We start from the raw sequence: 16937 nt of genomic DNA on the forward strand, positions 1-16937 counted from the left end.
CAATTTACTAAACTGATCAAAATTGACATGAAATTACATTTTGAAATACAAATAGAAAATAATTTAACTTTTTGAAATATACCGTTTTGTTTTACTGCATTTATGATCAAATAAATGCAGCCTTGGTGAGAATAAGATACTTTTTTCAAAAACATCAATTATTCCAAAGTTTTGAGTAGTAAAATAGATTACAGACTAAAATACATGGCTGCTTTTATATTTTAATTTTTTAAATAATCATATTTTGGGTGCTTTGGCATAAAAAACAAAACAAAAAAAGCTTTAGAATCAAAGAACTTTCACAACACTGAAATACCTAAAATGCCCTCTGCTGTGCTAGTTGTGTCACTACAGCTAAAGACACTTAAATTACACATTTCTTTGCATTCAAGCCTGGGTTAAAAATGCAGAAAGGATGATATATATATATATAAATAAATAATAAAAAAAACACATTTCAGAAGTCAAAAGTGTTTATTTAGTTTGACCAGGTTCTAGCATTACCATCATATACATTTTCCCCAGTCGTAACTTGCAATTACATATATAATATACTATGTGAATACACAAATTTGTAAGCATAAAAAAAATTCAAATACAAAAACATGTTATAGGATAATAATAAGTATAGGAACAGCAGTGACAAAGTGGAGCAAAAGACAATTCAGTCTGCTTTTGCCCGTTTTCAAAATACATTTTGCAGATTGCACGCTTTAAATGGAGAGAAAAATAAAAATAAAAAATTAAATCTGAGGTGAGATACCAGCCTCAGGAGGGAAAAAAAAAAAAAAGCGAACTTCACCGGGGCCCATCAAAAACAAGTTTAAGTAAACGGGCAACTGAAATGTACACCGTGGCTGACAAAGTCCAGCAGACATAAAGGAGAAGTGAGATTGGTGCATCAGTGTGCGCATCCTAATTTCTCCACCAAGAACTTGGAGGCAGGGCATAAAAAAATAAAATAAAAAAATAAAAGCGAGTTTAAGGGCTGCAGCGCCCTACACAGTGATGACCATCACTCTCCAGTGTCACGGCCTGAACGATGGGCGTTTTCAGTGCGCTGTCTGGAGCCTCGGAGGCCATAACAGAGGCACGTTTCACCACGAGACACTGACTCAGTGAGCAAGCAACTTAACACTCCAACGATACGAATCCAAACCTCCTCTCTAGCTGCTAAGACACAAGGTTAACGTTAACTAACTAGGTAACTGAGAGGATATGTAAACATACAGGCCTTGAAACCAAACTAGAATGTGCTGTCACATAGTCAAGGCAAGTAAATGTGTAGTATTATTGTTTATAAAACACTAGCCATGTAAACTTCGCCTCGATCAGGCAATATTAAGAGATTGGACGAATCTCTGCAAACAATTATAGCTTGTATTCCACTAGTAAAAGCCCTTTGTGTGTGTGTGTGTGTGTGTGAGAAGATTAGGAAAAATAACATGCACTGAATATGATGCTCTTTAGTCTATATACAAGATGTCAAATAGATATGCTTGAAGCCTAGCAAAGTGATGTATTATTTCCCTGACCACAAGTCCAAATGAAATTCAGATCTTGTGTCAGTTCATTAAAGGCAACATTGTCGAAATGTTTTTAAATAAACTACAGGATTATGTATATTTGGAATCAACTTTCAAAAAGTTTAACAAATCAGGAACTGCAGTGTTAAACTATGTAGATGTTAATTTTTGTCACTCTTCTAGAAGTTCCGTTCTGTCTCCATCTCTTACCAAAGTGTCAACAAAATAAGCCCTACAACGCCACTAATTAACAGTCGCTGTCATGTAAATAAAGCATTGTTCGAAGAAGTATTGCCAAAACAAATCAGACCGAATGCCATCGTGGCTTCGCCTTAATTCTCCAATTAAACCAAATCTAGCTCTGTCACAAAGTCAACAGTGTTTGGTGTTTTCACCCCCAAAAAATGTTAAAAATAGTTCCAGTTTATCCAAACTCCAAGTTAATCCAAGTGGAATGAATATGGGGATGGAAGACAAACCTTTTCGGTTCCGTTTTGTTTTTAAACAACTCAAGGCAGCGACAGTAAAACCTCACATAATGAGAGGAAACTTTCAGGCAAACAGTCACCGATGTTCTTTCACCCTTCCAGTATAAAATCTAGCACTATGCGAGTCAAAAAAATAAATCAAATCAAATCGTAATCCCATCTGCTCTTACAAACACGCTAAAACAAAAACCCATGCTATAAAAATCCACCTTCCCTCACCTGTCAACGTTATATATAATCCATCTTAATAATGTAATCTTAATCAAAAAAATACTTTAACTTTTTTTTAAAACTCCACTCTCTTAATTATAATCTTAAACAACGAGGTTCAACTTTCTGGCATAATATACAGTTTTAAGTTGTTTTTTTTTTCCATTTTAACAAAATTTCTCACTGGACCACAAATGACATGATAAACATTTTGTGAAAGTCGATAAGAGACCCTGAGTAAACATGATTGGACCATGCGTGATTGAGGCCCTTTTTGCTCAGCTTACTAATGACATGCATATTCCTACCTTTCAAACAAAACGATTCAGATAGACCCGCCAATGTCAAGAAACAACAGTCCGGTATAACGGTGCAGGCACAAACAAGTGTCAATTAATCTAAAACAAAACAGAACATCCATTCCAAATAGGTTGTCATTCCGCTTGACAATTCTCTCTCGATGTGATATGGTGCGTGTTGTTTTTCCCAGCAACTGCAGGACCGGAGGATATAAAACACAGTTGTTTCACATTCGAGAGCCTTGTTCTTGAAGAATCTGCAAAAGAGAAACAACTGTTAATGGATGGATTGGATGATGAAAGTGAGCATGTCTAAATAAAACAGGGAAAGACATGAAATATTCAATATATGATTTAAAATTCACCACAAAAAAAGGGGACAGCTCATTTCTGTGAATCAGTCCAACAGTGTATATGGCTGTACATCACTACGCATTGTTTAAAAATAATAAATAAATAAATAATAAATCTTAAGAGCATTCATTTAAATATTAATGTAAACAAACATTTAAATAAACAACATAATAAAATGTATATAAAATCAGCTTAAAAAAATCTGTTAAGTGTCATGATACCATTATCATTTCTATTAATTTTTAAATTAGTTATGTTTTCTGTTTTAATTTTAAATCAAGTTTTAGAAATTTATTTGAATCTATTTTTATGTTTTTAATCATTTTATCTATGTTTTATAGTTATTGTCGTAGATCAAGTTAACCAAAACAAAATTAAAAAGTAGTGATGCCAATACAATTCAATACAAACTAAATATTATAGTTAACTAAAACATTTGGCATGGTAAAGAAGAATCAAATATCTTTGATTTAGATCTATTATTTGGCATCATTATTTTTAAAAATTAATTATTGTAAACTGGTAATAAAACAAATTATAAAAAAAAACATTTGATTTCAGCTACAGTTCAGCTATACATATACCTCTCATGTCTTAATATCTATTGAATTAAATTAAATCTCTTCATGTTATAAGAAATGGTGTGGAAAACAAGCCTTGTTTCTTTTACTAAGAATTTACTACTACTTGGATAATGGCAGTTTGATCGAAAAAGAAAATTTAACATTAAGGCATTGCAGAGCAAATAAATATCAAAAAGTACACTAAACATTGTTAAAAATCTGAGATTTTTCCACAATCACCCAGCCCTAAACGTGAGGCCTTTGCTTATTTGTATAAGCGATTGTGTGGCCCTCACAGGAACCATACAACAATGCCTTGGTGATTTCATCCCAATGTGTTTATTACTTTGCATAACCCTTGTTGACCTGATACAGCATTACACTACCACAAAACTACGGAAACAGAGCCGAATGAAGCCATAGAAGATGATTTTCAGAAGGAAACTTGTGGCTGCAGCATCTGATGGGGAAGCATTAAATATTGAGCAGGTTTTCCATTATTATCTGGGATCAGAAAGCAGACTAGATGAGCAGAGGATGTAATTGTAGGGCTTTCTAATAGGCGCGAGTACAGGCAGATGGCATGCGTCAAATTGAGCATTACTAACAGAGATTCAGAGAGGGAGGGAGCAAGCGAGTGCCACTGCCTTCAGCAGAGACCTAATTATCAGCTTAAGTGATATGTAAATGATGCCTCACCAAGAAATACTGGAAAAAAATAAAAAATAAATAAATAAATATTTTCACATCCTCAGTGTGCACGGCATGCATGGAAACAAAACACTCAGGCATGAACACATTTGATCTGGTTAATCAACTCTTTGTATGTTATGCCATGTGACCATCCGAAGAGCAGAGCTTTGGGATATTTTCTTACGATATGTGCATAAGTGACTATTTCTGTCCGGGCACGAGGGAAGACTGCACCGGAGACTGTGAAAGGGTTCTGTCAGCCTCACCTTGGCCTTTTCACTGGGCTCGCTGTTTGTGCCGTATGACTGATTGTGCAGCTCCTTGGAGACCACGCAGAGGAACTCTGCTTGATCCTCATTTCCATAGTTGTACGAAGAGCCGATGCTAACCAACTGGCAGGAGAGAGGAAAGAAAAACACATGACGACAGTATTTCCATAGTGAACCGATTTGACTACATAAGATATAAATACAAAAACACTTCCTTGCGATATATTGTTGTTGTTGGTGGTAATAGTGTGTAAAAGAGTACATGTAAAAAGCAGAACCCATCATGGAATGCTTTACATCAAAGACCACAGAGAACAATTTGAAAACAAATATAACAAATGTGTCCAGGTCATATTTTACCACAAATCCCAAAACAAAAAAAAAAATTAAGCTTTTTTGTTTTGCATTGAATTGACAGTTGTTTTGGTAAAGAAGTGACTAATGGGAAAAAATAAAAAAAAATAAAAAATAAGCAATTTAATATTTCTCAGTAATGTACTGAATTTTATTTTATTTATTTTTTTAAAATATTTTTTTGCATTAAAGTAATATTAATTTTGTGGTGATGAAATGACTGCAATGATACATTAATTAATGAATTAATTAAATATGATATATATCATGGGTAGTTGACAAATAAAAATTGGACTGTGTCCTATGGTGTGATATAGCAAAAATTATATATTTCAAATGTTTATTTCCTTTAATTTTGATGATAACTGACAACAAATGAAAGTCCCAAATTCAGTATTTCAGAAAATTTGAATATCAATTAAGACCAATGCAAAAAAAAATATTTTTAGAGATGTTGGCCAACTGAAAAGTATGAACATGAAAAGTATGAGCATGTACAGCATTCAATATTTAGTTGGGGCTCCTTTGGCCTGGATTACTGCAGTAATGTGGCATGGCATGGAGTCGATCAGTCTGTGGCACTGCTCAGGTGTTATGATAGCCCATGTTGCTCTGATAGTGGCCTTCAGCTCTTCTGGATTGTTGGGTCTGGCGTATTGCATCTTCCTCTTCACAATACCCCATAGGTTTTCTATGGGGTTAAGGTCAGGCGAGTTTGCTGGCCAATCAAGAACAGGGATACCATGGTCCTTAAACCAGGTACTGGTAGCTTTGGCAGTGTGTGCAGGTACCAAGTCCTGTTGGAAAATTAAATCTGCATCTCCATAAAGTTGGTCAGCAGCAGGAAGCATGAAGTGCTCTAAAACTTCCTGGTAGACGGCTGCGTTGACCTTGGACCTCAGAAAACACAATGGACCAACACCAGCAGATGACATGGCACCCCAAACCATCAATGACTGTGGAAACTTTACACTGGACCTCAAGCAACGTGGATTATGTGCCTCTCCTCTCTTCCTCCAGACTCTGGGACCTTGATTTCCAAAGGAAATGCAAAATTCACTTTCATCAGAGAAGATAACTTTGGACCACTCAGCAGCAGTCCAGTCCTTTTTGTCTTTAGCCCAGTCAAGACGCTTCTGACGCTGTCTCTTGTTCAAGAGCTTGACACAAGGAATGCGACAGCTGAAACCCATGTCTTGCATACGTCTGTGCGTGGTGGTTCTTGAAGCACTGACTCCAGCTGCAGTCCACTCTTTGTGAATCTCCCCCACATTTTTGAATGGGTTTTGTTTTTCGTCTTTTGGACAACTGTCAAGTCAGCAGTGTTCCCCATGATTGTGTAGCCTACAGAACTAGACAGAGAGACCATTTAAAGGCTTTTGCAGATGTTTTGAGTTAATTAGCTGATTAGTGTGTGGCACCAGGTGTCTTCGATATTGAACATTTTCACAATATTCAAATTTTCTGTAATACTGAATTTGGGACTTTCATTAGTTGTCAGTTATAATCATCAAAATTAAAAGGAAATAAACATTTGAAATATATCAGTCTGTGTGTAATGAATGAATCTAATATACAAGTTTCACTTTTTGAATGGTATTACTGAAATAAATCAACTTTTTCATGATATTCTAATTTTATGACCAGCACCTATATATACACGCTTTTATCCAAAGTGACTTACAAATGAGGACATTAGAAGCAGTCAAAACCAACAAAAAAGAGCAACAACGTGCAAGTGCTATTACAAGTCTTGGTTAGCCTAACGCAGTTCACATAAAACAGTGTTATTTTTTTTATTTTTATTTTTTAATAAAACGAGTAGATATATATATAAAAAACAAGTAGATAGAATAGAAAAAAAACTTGTGTTAGTTTTACAAGAAAAGCAAGCAGTTAGAGAATAAATATGCAATTTATAGAAGGTCAAATGTGTTTTTTGTTTTTTTAATAAAACGAAGACAGATAGATCAAATACAATTAGAATAGAGAGTCGTTTCTTGAAGATGGGTAAGGATTCAGCTGCTCTGATTGAGTTGGGCAGGTCATTCCACCAGATGGGAACAGTTAATGAAAAAAGTTGGTGAAAGTGATTTTGTGCCTCTTTGGGATGACACAATGCGTCGTTCACTTGCAGAACACAAGCTTCTAGAGGGTACATAAGTCTGAAGTAATGAATTTAGGTAAAGGGGTTCAGAGCCAGTGGTGGTTCTGTAGGCAAACATTAATGCCTTGAATTTAATACGAGCAGCTATTGGTAGCCAGTGCAAATTGATGAACAGAGGTGTGACGCAAGTTATTTTCGGATCATTAAAGATTACTCTTGCAGTGGCATTTTGGATTAATTGTAGAGGTTTGACGGAATTGTCTGGAAGACCTGCCAATAGAGCATTGCAATAGTCAAGTCTGGACAGAACAAGAGCCTGAACAAGGAGTTGTGTTGCATGTTCCGAGAGAAAGGGCCTGATCCTCTTAATATTGTATAATGCAAATCTGCAGGTTTAGCAATGTGGTCTGAGAAAGTCAGCTTATCAATCACAACTCGAAGGTGTCTGGCTATTTTTGAAGGAGTTATGGTTGAGGAGCCTAATTGGAAGGTGAAATTGTGATGAAGTGATGGGTTTGCTGAAACTACAAGCAGTTCTGTCTTAGCTAGGTTGAGATGAAGGTGATGGTCCTTCATCCAGCAAGAAATGTCTGTTAGACATGCTGAGATGCGAGTAGCTATCGTCAGATCATCAGGATGGAGAGGTAGAGTTGAGTGTCATCAACATAGCAGTGATATGAAAAGCCATGTTTCTGAATGACAGAACCTAGTGATGCCATGTAGACAGAAAAGAGAAGTGGTCCACCCCAGTAGCTAGATGTTGCAACTTGGATACCTCACCTATCCAAGATACCTTGAAGGACCTATCTGAGAGGTAAGACTCAAACCACTGGAGTGCGGTTCCTTCTATATATACACACATATACACACATACACACATATATATATACACATACATACATACACACACACACACACAAGCAATGTGAATGCTCCTGAGCTAAATTTCAACTGTCCCAGATAAGGGTATGATTACATGCAATGGAATCATTTAAGTTCTTTATTTTTAATACATTTGCAAAGATGTTAAAAACCTGTTTTTTACTTTGCCATTATGGCGTATGGAGTGTAAATTGATGTGGGGGGGCAGTAATATAAAGCAGTTTAACATAAGGCAGTTTAACATTTAAATTAAAATTATTTCTGTTGATTTAATTATGCTAAATTACAAATTATTGCTATTATATTCCAAAGCAAAAAATGCTATTTGAAAGTCACTTGTTTATCTTTTGGTGTAAGGCAACAAACTCTAATCATGACAACATGAGTGTTTGCTTGTGGGGGAAAAAGAAGAGATGATTTGTCAATGTCTCTGTCACATTGAGAAATATTATGGAAAAAGTCAAATGGGCAAGCGAGATGAAGAGAATCAGTAAAACCCATCACAGATTATTCACAACCAATCTTTTATTTGGACTCTGAAAAAGGAGCATCAACATTTCAGGAAGGCGATCATTGACTTTACACGAGTACTGATGCTTCGGCCTCTTCAGTTTCTAGTTAGTGATTAGACTGAGCCACCAGATGCTCTCTTAGATGCTTCACTCACCACAGGCTGTTGAACTCCAGACACTTCCTCACACCTGCCACTGACTACAGATGAACTCACTTGAGCACCTAACCGCCCACCACACCACAAATTAAAGCTTGTCCCTCAAACACCCCAAGCGTAAAGGCTTCACTGTTTCTATGCCTTACCCTTCCACCACAAGAGCATGAATATGCAAAAATAAAAGCAAACACTGTTTAGCATGCTAGTCAAATAAAAGCGAACTTCCAAAAAGAAAAACTTCTACTGCTCCTAGATGCCCTAAGATGATATCGATCTCAATGCTAAACTTTTCAGACTGCACCCTCAAGGCAAACATCAAATTTATCAAAGCAAATATCACACATCACTATACTAACATAATACACAGTTGTTCCATTGTTTTACCTTAAAGGGATAGTTCACCTAAAAATGAAAATGTTATCTATCTGCTTACCCAAAGGGCATCCAAGATGTAGGTGACTTTGTTTCTTCAGTAGAACACAAACGAAGATTGACATTTTTTGAAATCACCATTGACACTCCTAATTGAGATTGTAGATAGAGGGTCAATGGTCCATTTGAGAGATAGGTGGCGGTAATGCACTTATAAGTCTGTGATCCACCGTGAAGCAAGTAGTAGTAGTTCAGGACAGTTGGACCGGGCGGCGGATCAGAGGAAAAACAAAAACAAAACAATATAAACACTGATCAGTTTCTTGCACAGACCAATCGTTTCTTGTCTTTGGACCTCAATGTATCGTCACATGAAGCAGGGTTTAATTTGGTTTTGTATGTGTACGCTTTGTTTTTTCTCTGAAAGCCGTCAGTACCATTGACAAACCGTTGCAGTCTGTCAGTCATATAATGTTAGAGTTAAAAATCTTTGTTTGTGCCGCTGCTCCCTTTTTTTTTTTGCGGTGAATTGTGGGATTTTTCAGGGAGCGAACATTCCAGTGAACTGGAAGGATTTCGCGATTGAGACAGCCCTTAAAATAGCCGACTCCCTGATCAGTGCCCTAACTAATGAACAAGTGAGCTGAATGAGATGCACCCAATGTATGTAATGTACGCGGATATGTTTTTTACGTTCAGATCAAAGTGTAAACAACAAACAATGTTTCCGTGTACGGTGCTGCTGACACAGAACGTCGTTTACGTATGTGATACTCTCCAAAATGGCGCTATAGGGTGACGAGGAGGAGACAAATTATTGAATTAAGTCATTATTTTTGTTTTCTTTGCACACAAAAATATTCTCGTAGCTTTGTATTATTTTAATGATGTTCTTGTTACGTTTCTGTGCCTTGAGTGTGTTAGGATCCTAGCTGTTTATGGGAGGGTCTGAGAGCTCTTGGAATGCATCAAAAATATCTTAATTTGTGTTCTGAAGATGAACGAAGGTCTTACAGGTTTGGAATGACATGAGGGTGAGTAATTAATGACAGAATTTTCATTTTTGAGTGAACTATCCCTTTAAATTGTGTCCATGAATTAAGAACAGATTAAGGTCAAAGCAAGCATTTTCCAATCTAGCCATTTAAAAATAATCAATTTATGATGGATGATGACATAAAATGTTGATGGAAACAACAACCCAACACTATCTATTGCAATTTCTACGCACAGCATTTTTAAAAGGTACATTTACAGGGGATGCCTGGCATTCTGTCACCTTAATGCTGCCCACATAAGGCAACACATCAGGACGAGCCAAAAGCAGGTCAGGAGTGCACACACACCTCCCTCACTGCACCAGGGAAAACCCTCCCATACTGCACGCTTCATAGATTGACTAATGCCACCTCCACACCACATGAAGACTGCAAACTTCCCCATTCGCTACAGACTTTGCTATGAATTTTCAATGGATGGGTGTTGTAGAAGATTTTTATTAGTCAAAATCTGAATTAATCAAGTATAATTAATGTGAATTTAACCACTTGTGTATTAAGTTATATTTCCATTATAAGCATATGCCTGTGTGTTAAGGGCTCGCATGGATGGAATGTTCTGACCCTCATGATGGAAAACATATGTGGAAATACAAAGGAGGCTTCTTTCCTTAAACACGTCTAGGAGCCCCTTCTCTCTAGGGAAAGAACATGTGTGTAAGGAATATTGCCAAAAAAGGAAAAATGCACATGTATGAAATGTTCTGAACACGCCTAGAGGAAAGACTATTTAAAGAGAAACTCAGAGAACATTTGGTAGAACTTTTCTGCAGAAGACTTCTCGGCTTTATTTTCTTGTTATAATAAAGTCTATTTTCTGGCATCAAAACCCCACAAGGCTCTGAGAGTTATTCTTCAGAGAGAAGGGAAACCACCACAGCGTCAGTGCATTTAAACCTGAACTGGTCTGGTTCAGATGTTTTAAGAGAAAGAAAAAGCACACTGAAACATCAAGTGAACACAAAATGTTTTGCAAACTAGTGTAAGTGTAGTAAAATTAGCATCCCCACATTTGAATCCGTATGTAACTTCTAACCATTGAAAGCAGCAGAAGCACCTACTTAAACCACTGCCTTTAAATCACAGATGTCCACAGATGACCATCATATTTAAAGAACAGCATATTTATCAAAGTTGTTACATCCTGTCTACAACAGACACAACTGATGACCACAATAGCTGGAGTCAATCCACACTAGAAGCTGCAAGCTATTGTACAATGTTCACTAACTCCGACCAATCTGCAGTAAGCTCAAATAAAGGAATGATTACTTATATATACACAACTATGCTGCAACAACTGATGAACGGCTGGTTTTATGATTAGAGGATATTTCATCCACAAAAAAACAAAACATTTTAATTGTCACAAGTGATTTTAGGCATCACAACATTGTAATGTACAATTATATATAAAAATAAATTAATTGAGAATTGAGATTACATTTAACAGGTGTCATCAAGTGTTTTTAAATGTTAATTGTTTTTTTGTTTGTTTTGGGTGAGTATTCTTATGATCAAATAGGACACATTTATATGATCAAAAATGCAGGATAATAGTAAATGATATTGTGAAATATTAAAATTTAAAATAACTGTTCTCTATTGTACTATATATTTTAAAAACAATTTATTCCTGTGATTACTCCAGTCTTCAGTGTCACATGACTCTTCAGAAATCATTCTTATACTGATTTGATGGTCAAGAAACATTTTTTATCAACACTTAAAATCAGTTGTGCATCTTAATATTTTTGTAGAAACAGTGATATTGGTAGTATTGACTTTAAAAAAAAATTTAAATACTACTGTGTTTTACTGTAATTTTATAACTGCAAATATCTTAGTGACCCCAAGCCTTGGACTGTAATCAATTTAATCAATAGTATATTTAATTAAAAAGTGTGTGATATCAGCCAGCAACCGATATTGTACCAGTATATTGTGCATCCCCAAATAAACTCCTACAGTTTTTCTAAAGATCTGAAACAAGAGGGTAATCCTAATGCTCTCTTGTGTTTCTAATCACCTGTTCAAATTTCCAGCCATCTGACATGGTGGAGACCATCTGTGTCAGTTCCTCCTCCTGACACTGCAGGACTCTGTAGACGTGCTTCACAGGGAGCTGAAGAAATAGGAAAAGCAAAAGAGAAGACAGACAAATACTATATGAAGAGGCAAGACACACCTTTGCTTTCTTTTATTTTTTGTCAGTGCTCTGATTTAACTGCAAAATGACCCACAAATGTCATCAGATTTAGCTGAGAGGGCAGATTTCAGGACACATTTGTCATGGGATATGGCAAGAACATTTTGAAAGGACCTAGAAATGCTGTGGAAGATGAACTTATGTAAAAGAAAGGTCTGCAGAATGACCCAAGTTACAATTTTTATGACTGATTAATATGTTTGAAATCAATGGCCCTCATTTATGAAACATGAATAGAACAAGACACTGATGCTTGCATACAGAACTACCACAGGCTCAGCACCCTCCTACTTCCACTCACTATTACGAACCTACATGCCCTCCAGAAGTCTGAGATCTGCTAGCGATACCATCACAGAGAGGCTCAAAATCACTCTCCAGAACATTCTCGTTCACCATTCCTGACTGGTGGAATAATCTTCCCACCCCTATCCGGACCGCCGGATCCCTGTCAATCTTCAAGCTACAACTGAAAACTCATCTCTTTCGGCAGTACTGGACTTCATCCTAAACTCAAAAAAAAAAAAAAAAAAAAAAGCTCTTTCCCTCTATCTTTCTCTCCCTCCCTTACTAGCTTGTACTTATCTGAACAATGACTGAGACTTGGTGTTACGAGCACTTCCTCTGTCTGATTGCCTGATTTTTGTATTCCCCAATTGTAAGTTGCTTTGGATAAAAGCGTCTGCCAAATGACTAAATGTAAATGTAGAACAACTGTGTAAATAATCTGTTTAATAAATAAAGCCGTTAATAAATATGAGCTAAACCACTGAAATGTATTGAATGTTTTTACTCAAGGCTTTTTATTTCTTTGGAATATCTTTTTTTTTAGATTTCTTAGTTAGATTTCATGTTTCCAATGAGCACAAGTAGATATACTTTTATACCCCCTGCAGAACAACCCTTTTTCTATATTCTGAAGATTTACATATACTAATTTTACACAATAATATACTTAATTTTGTTAGATAAGTAAAGTAGCATAACAATAAAAAAAAATAAAAAATTTAAATTACATTCAAGTTCCAAATTGGACGTACCTGAGCCATCTTACAATCCCTCTCCCTGATTTTGTCTTTGACCAGTTTAATCAATGAAGTGATATTGTAGAATTCAGCCTCTTCCAGCACGCCTGACGGATTAAACAGATTAAATATTTAATAAAAAAAACACATATCATTAACAAAACATCTTAATGTCAAGAACATGTCACAAACAAGTTTCAACTGAATTTAGCTGCCAATGAGAACACCAGAAGAAATCTAACAGCATGTTCAGCCATATCTTAAAAGTTCATGATGGCATTCCCATCATACCTTCCTCTGCTAGGCCTCGGTTCAGCACCAGCTTTCCATGTCTCAGATAGTTGAGCACCGGACCAAAATAAGTGGGATCGCGGTCTATCAAATAAGCACCGGTTTCATCCTGGATGAGGAAAGAGCATTGTTAGTGCCATAAGACTCCTCTCCAAAGGATTTTAGCATAATAAGAATAATTTATTCAAATGTGGATTATTAAATTAGTCTTAAATGATTTTGCAGCTCACTAGATAGTTTGTTTAAATCAGTATCAGTACTGAAGAGTGTCTGTTAAGGTGTGGCTGACATTTAACATACATGCTGCAGAGCCCATAGGGATGCTGATCCATCTGCAGCACAACATCATTACCACGGATCAATACTGAGGTCAGAAAAGCGTGCTTTATTCCACAATGTTTACGCTAAAACAAGAGCAACTGGCAAGTGTAACTTTAGTTAAATCATGCAGTTTCTGTTTTGCAATGAAAACTTCTTTAACTGTAAGAAATATTTTTGACTAAGCCGACAGACAGACAAAATTCGGTGTCTTTTTCAACCTTCGTTGCCCTAATAAATGATGCATACTGACCTTTAAAAGTTTTAAAGCATCCAGGCAACCCTATTTCTTCTTCTGTCACAAAGAAGAAACTAGACGAGTTATTAAAAAGACCAATATACTTGTTTGACATGATAAATAATCAAACTCAGTGCATAACATATATTAGCACTAATTAAACCAGTTTAATTGGTTGCCAATTCTATTCTGGATCAGTTCCTCCCAAGTATAGAGTGTTTTAAGTATTAAAAGGGTTATTTATTCATTTAATTATTTAGCATTTTGCTAGCAATAAAAAAAAAAAAAAAAAAAAAAAGTAATATAGGAACGAAAACCGTAAATATGTAAAATAAAAAAATTATATATATATATCCTTATTTTATTTCCCTAATTTTTAATATTTATAAAAAAAAATAAACAAACCAGCAACTCATTTCTGTATTGTGTACTCCAGATAAACACTAGCAAAAGTATTTTGTTTAATAGGATAATTAATAATACAGTATATCAGTGTTCATTTCGTTGACGAGTAATTTGTCATAATTGTCGTCAACAACATTTTTTTTTCACCGACGACAACGAGACGATGATGAACGAAAACTCTTTTCGAATGACAAAAACTATGACGAAAATCTATTGACATATTCGTCAACGGATAAAAACGAGACGAACATGTTAGGGAGGGACGATTTGGGAAGAGATTCATTCAGAACATAGTTCTGTAGTGCATAGTTAGGAGGTTAGATGCATAAATATGAACCGGCAGGACATAAGCTATAATACACTTGCTGCACGTCTCATAAAACATTCAAAAATGTCAATATGTGGAGTAAAGAAGAGCAGACATACGGATAAATCTGATGACGCAAGAGAGAACTCGATTCGGTCCGGTTTTCTGACCGCAGACACTGAAGCATACACACAGAAAGCGCGTCTCACAGCGTGCGAGTCACATGAACAGAGAATTACACATAAAATGATGTCGAATTGTCCGTTTTGACGAGCATTCACATAAACACAGTCAATTACGTCTTAAGTGAACGTAAACAGTAGGGAGAACGCGTATCAGTACACTGCATCCATTGCATTCGGTTTTAAAGGGATAGTAGTCTAATTAAGTTGCTATTGTCTGTGGCATTGATGTTAATCAAGCAACAAAAGACAGACAGAAAATCACTAACTGGCCTTGACTGAAAAACTTTAGTAGCCCTAAAGATTAATTTAAATTTATTTATAGAACTAAATATGTCTGCTTGAAAGAATGAAGAATATTGTAAACAAGTTGCTATAAAGAATGCATGATTATCCTATATAACCAGTGGTATTTCATTAAAATGAAGCCTGTGTTCTTGTTCTTTATGAGAAGCGGTTTTATTTCATTTTAACATAAAGGCATGTTGTGTGTCACCGCAGTTAAATCTGTGTCTATCATGATAAAACCTTAATATCAAACTTATATAATGAGTTTGGAAATTTTAGAGAAATGTTTAATAAATGCACTGTAACTAAACCCTGTAAATTAGATTTTAGTCGACTAAATTTACTGTAGATTTAGTCGACTAAAATGTTATGATATTTAGTCGACTAAAACCAAAAACAACTCAAATGACTAAACTATGACAATCTAAATCAAAATTTGCTGTCAAAATTATCACTGCAGTTTATATGTTAATAGTTTAATCTGATGAACATTATTAAAATAATTTAATTGGTTTAGAACACAATTTTAACACAATAGTTAATAATAACAATCGTTGACTTATTCAGATAAACAACAGTAAAATTAATAATAAAAAAAAAAAAAGCATTTAATAATCTTGGTTAATTGCAGCACATACAATATTATGAATCGTTAGCTATCTAAATACACTAATGTGAAAATATACAATTGTACATATGAATATACAATAAATGCTGTAAAAGTATGGTTGAATATTAGTTCCTGTTAACTTGCGCTTTTAAACAGAATCGATATGTGAGCAGTTTAATCAGTTAATAGCTAATTTAAGACCTATTCGCACGGGACTAGTATTATCTGGGACCATGTGTGATTTTGAAATTTCCAGCCAGACAGACGGTTACTAACAAAGACTAGTAAACTAAGTAATAAATAAGGTTTACTAGTACAAGCATTGGTAGTTTTTATTACTTACGGTTTAGCGAGAACAACACTATTATTGAGGTCCTTGACCCGTATCGCAGCAGGCAAGTCTGTACTAATAAAAAACATAGACGAGGTGTTCTTGTATTGCAACATTAAAGGCTTACACGAGCTGATGCTATTTACGATATACTGCAAACGACCTCTTTAACTAGAACTGACAGAGCTGACTTTATTTGGCGAACAAGCTAACGTTACATCAAGTGTTATCAGTTAGGCTAAGCTAGTAAGCGGAGCTCCATTCACTGTAACTTTACCTGCTAGCCGTCTAGCTACAATATTAAAACACACCAATATAGCGAAATGAAACACTACTGATCCGTCATTTTGAGTTTTTCCAGATTAAGCGAACTGTTTAAAGCCCAGATAAGCGAAGTGGCGGTTAGTGTTTGCTGTCATGCTCGCGGTATAAATACCTTGTCAGAGTCGAGGTCGGGGTCGGCCTGGCACAGGCGGTACAGGAAAGACTTCGGGTCTCTGCACAGCGTTTGTCTCGTCGTGAGAAAGTACGTGCCGCCGACGTTCAGACGAACCCATTTGGACAAGCCGCCTGCAGACGGCTGCAGTCTCTCTCCGGGAGAAAGAGCGGGACACCTGCGAGCGCTCGAGCCGCTCGGGTCAGGGCTCTTCTCCGCCATCCCTCCTCGGCACTCCCGCTATCTTCACTGATGATGGAACTGAGCGAGAGCAGGAAGTGTGCGGAGTTTGAGAGCCGCTGTGCCCTCCCATCCCAGCCAAATACTCCGCCGGCTGTGTCTCCAAATACACAGTGCTGACTATCCAGACTGCACACTTTTGACAGCCAAGAACGCTGCGCGCGCAGTGATGCCCTAGAATTATACCTAGATAGGCAGCTCGGTAAGTTTTG

At 36.2% G+C, this 16937-nt stretch overlaps 1 protein-coding gene across 1 annotated transcript; it reads right to left on the reverse strand.

Moving 5' to 3' along the window:
* Positions 1 to 458: 458 nt before the first annotated feature.
* LOC306856807 (BTB/POZ domain-containing protein KCTD5-like) lies at positions 459 to 16893 on the reverse strand. The gene is made up of 6 exons (XM_079396287.1): positions 16486 to 16893; positions 13371 to 13479; positions 13095 to 13186; positions 11875 to 11970; positions 4400 to 4525; positions 459 to 2780 (listed from the first exon to the last, which is right to left on the reverse strand). The coding sequence occupies exons 1-6, from the start codon at positions 16705 to 16707 to the stop codon at positions 2751 to 2753; spliced, it is 675 nt and encodes a 224-aa protein (XP_079252413.1). The 5' UTR covers positions 16708 to 16893; the 3' UTR covers positions 459 to 2750.
* Between the last annotated feature and the right edge of the window lie 44 nt (positions 16894 to 16937).

The sequence above is a fragment of the Barbus barbus genome, assembly GCF_936440315.1.
Source record: "Barbus barbus genome assembly, chromosome: 3".
NCBI classification, from domain to species: Eukaryota; Metazoa; Chordata; class Actinopteri; order Cypriniformes; family Cyprinidae; genus Barbus; species Barbus barbus.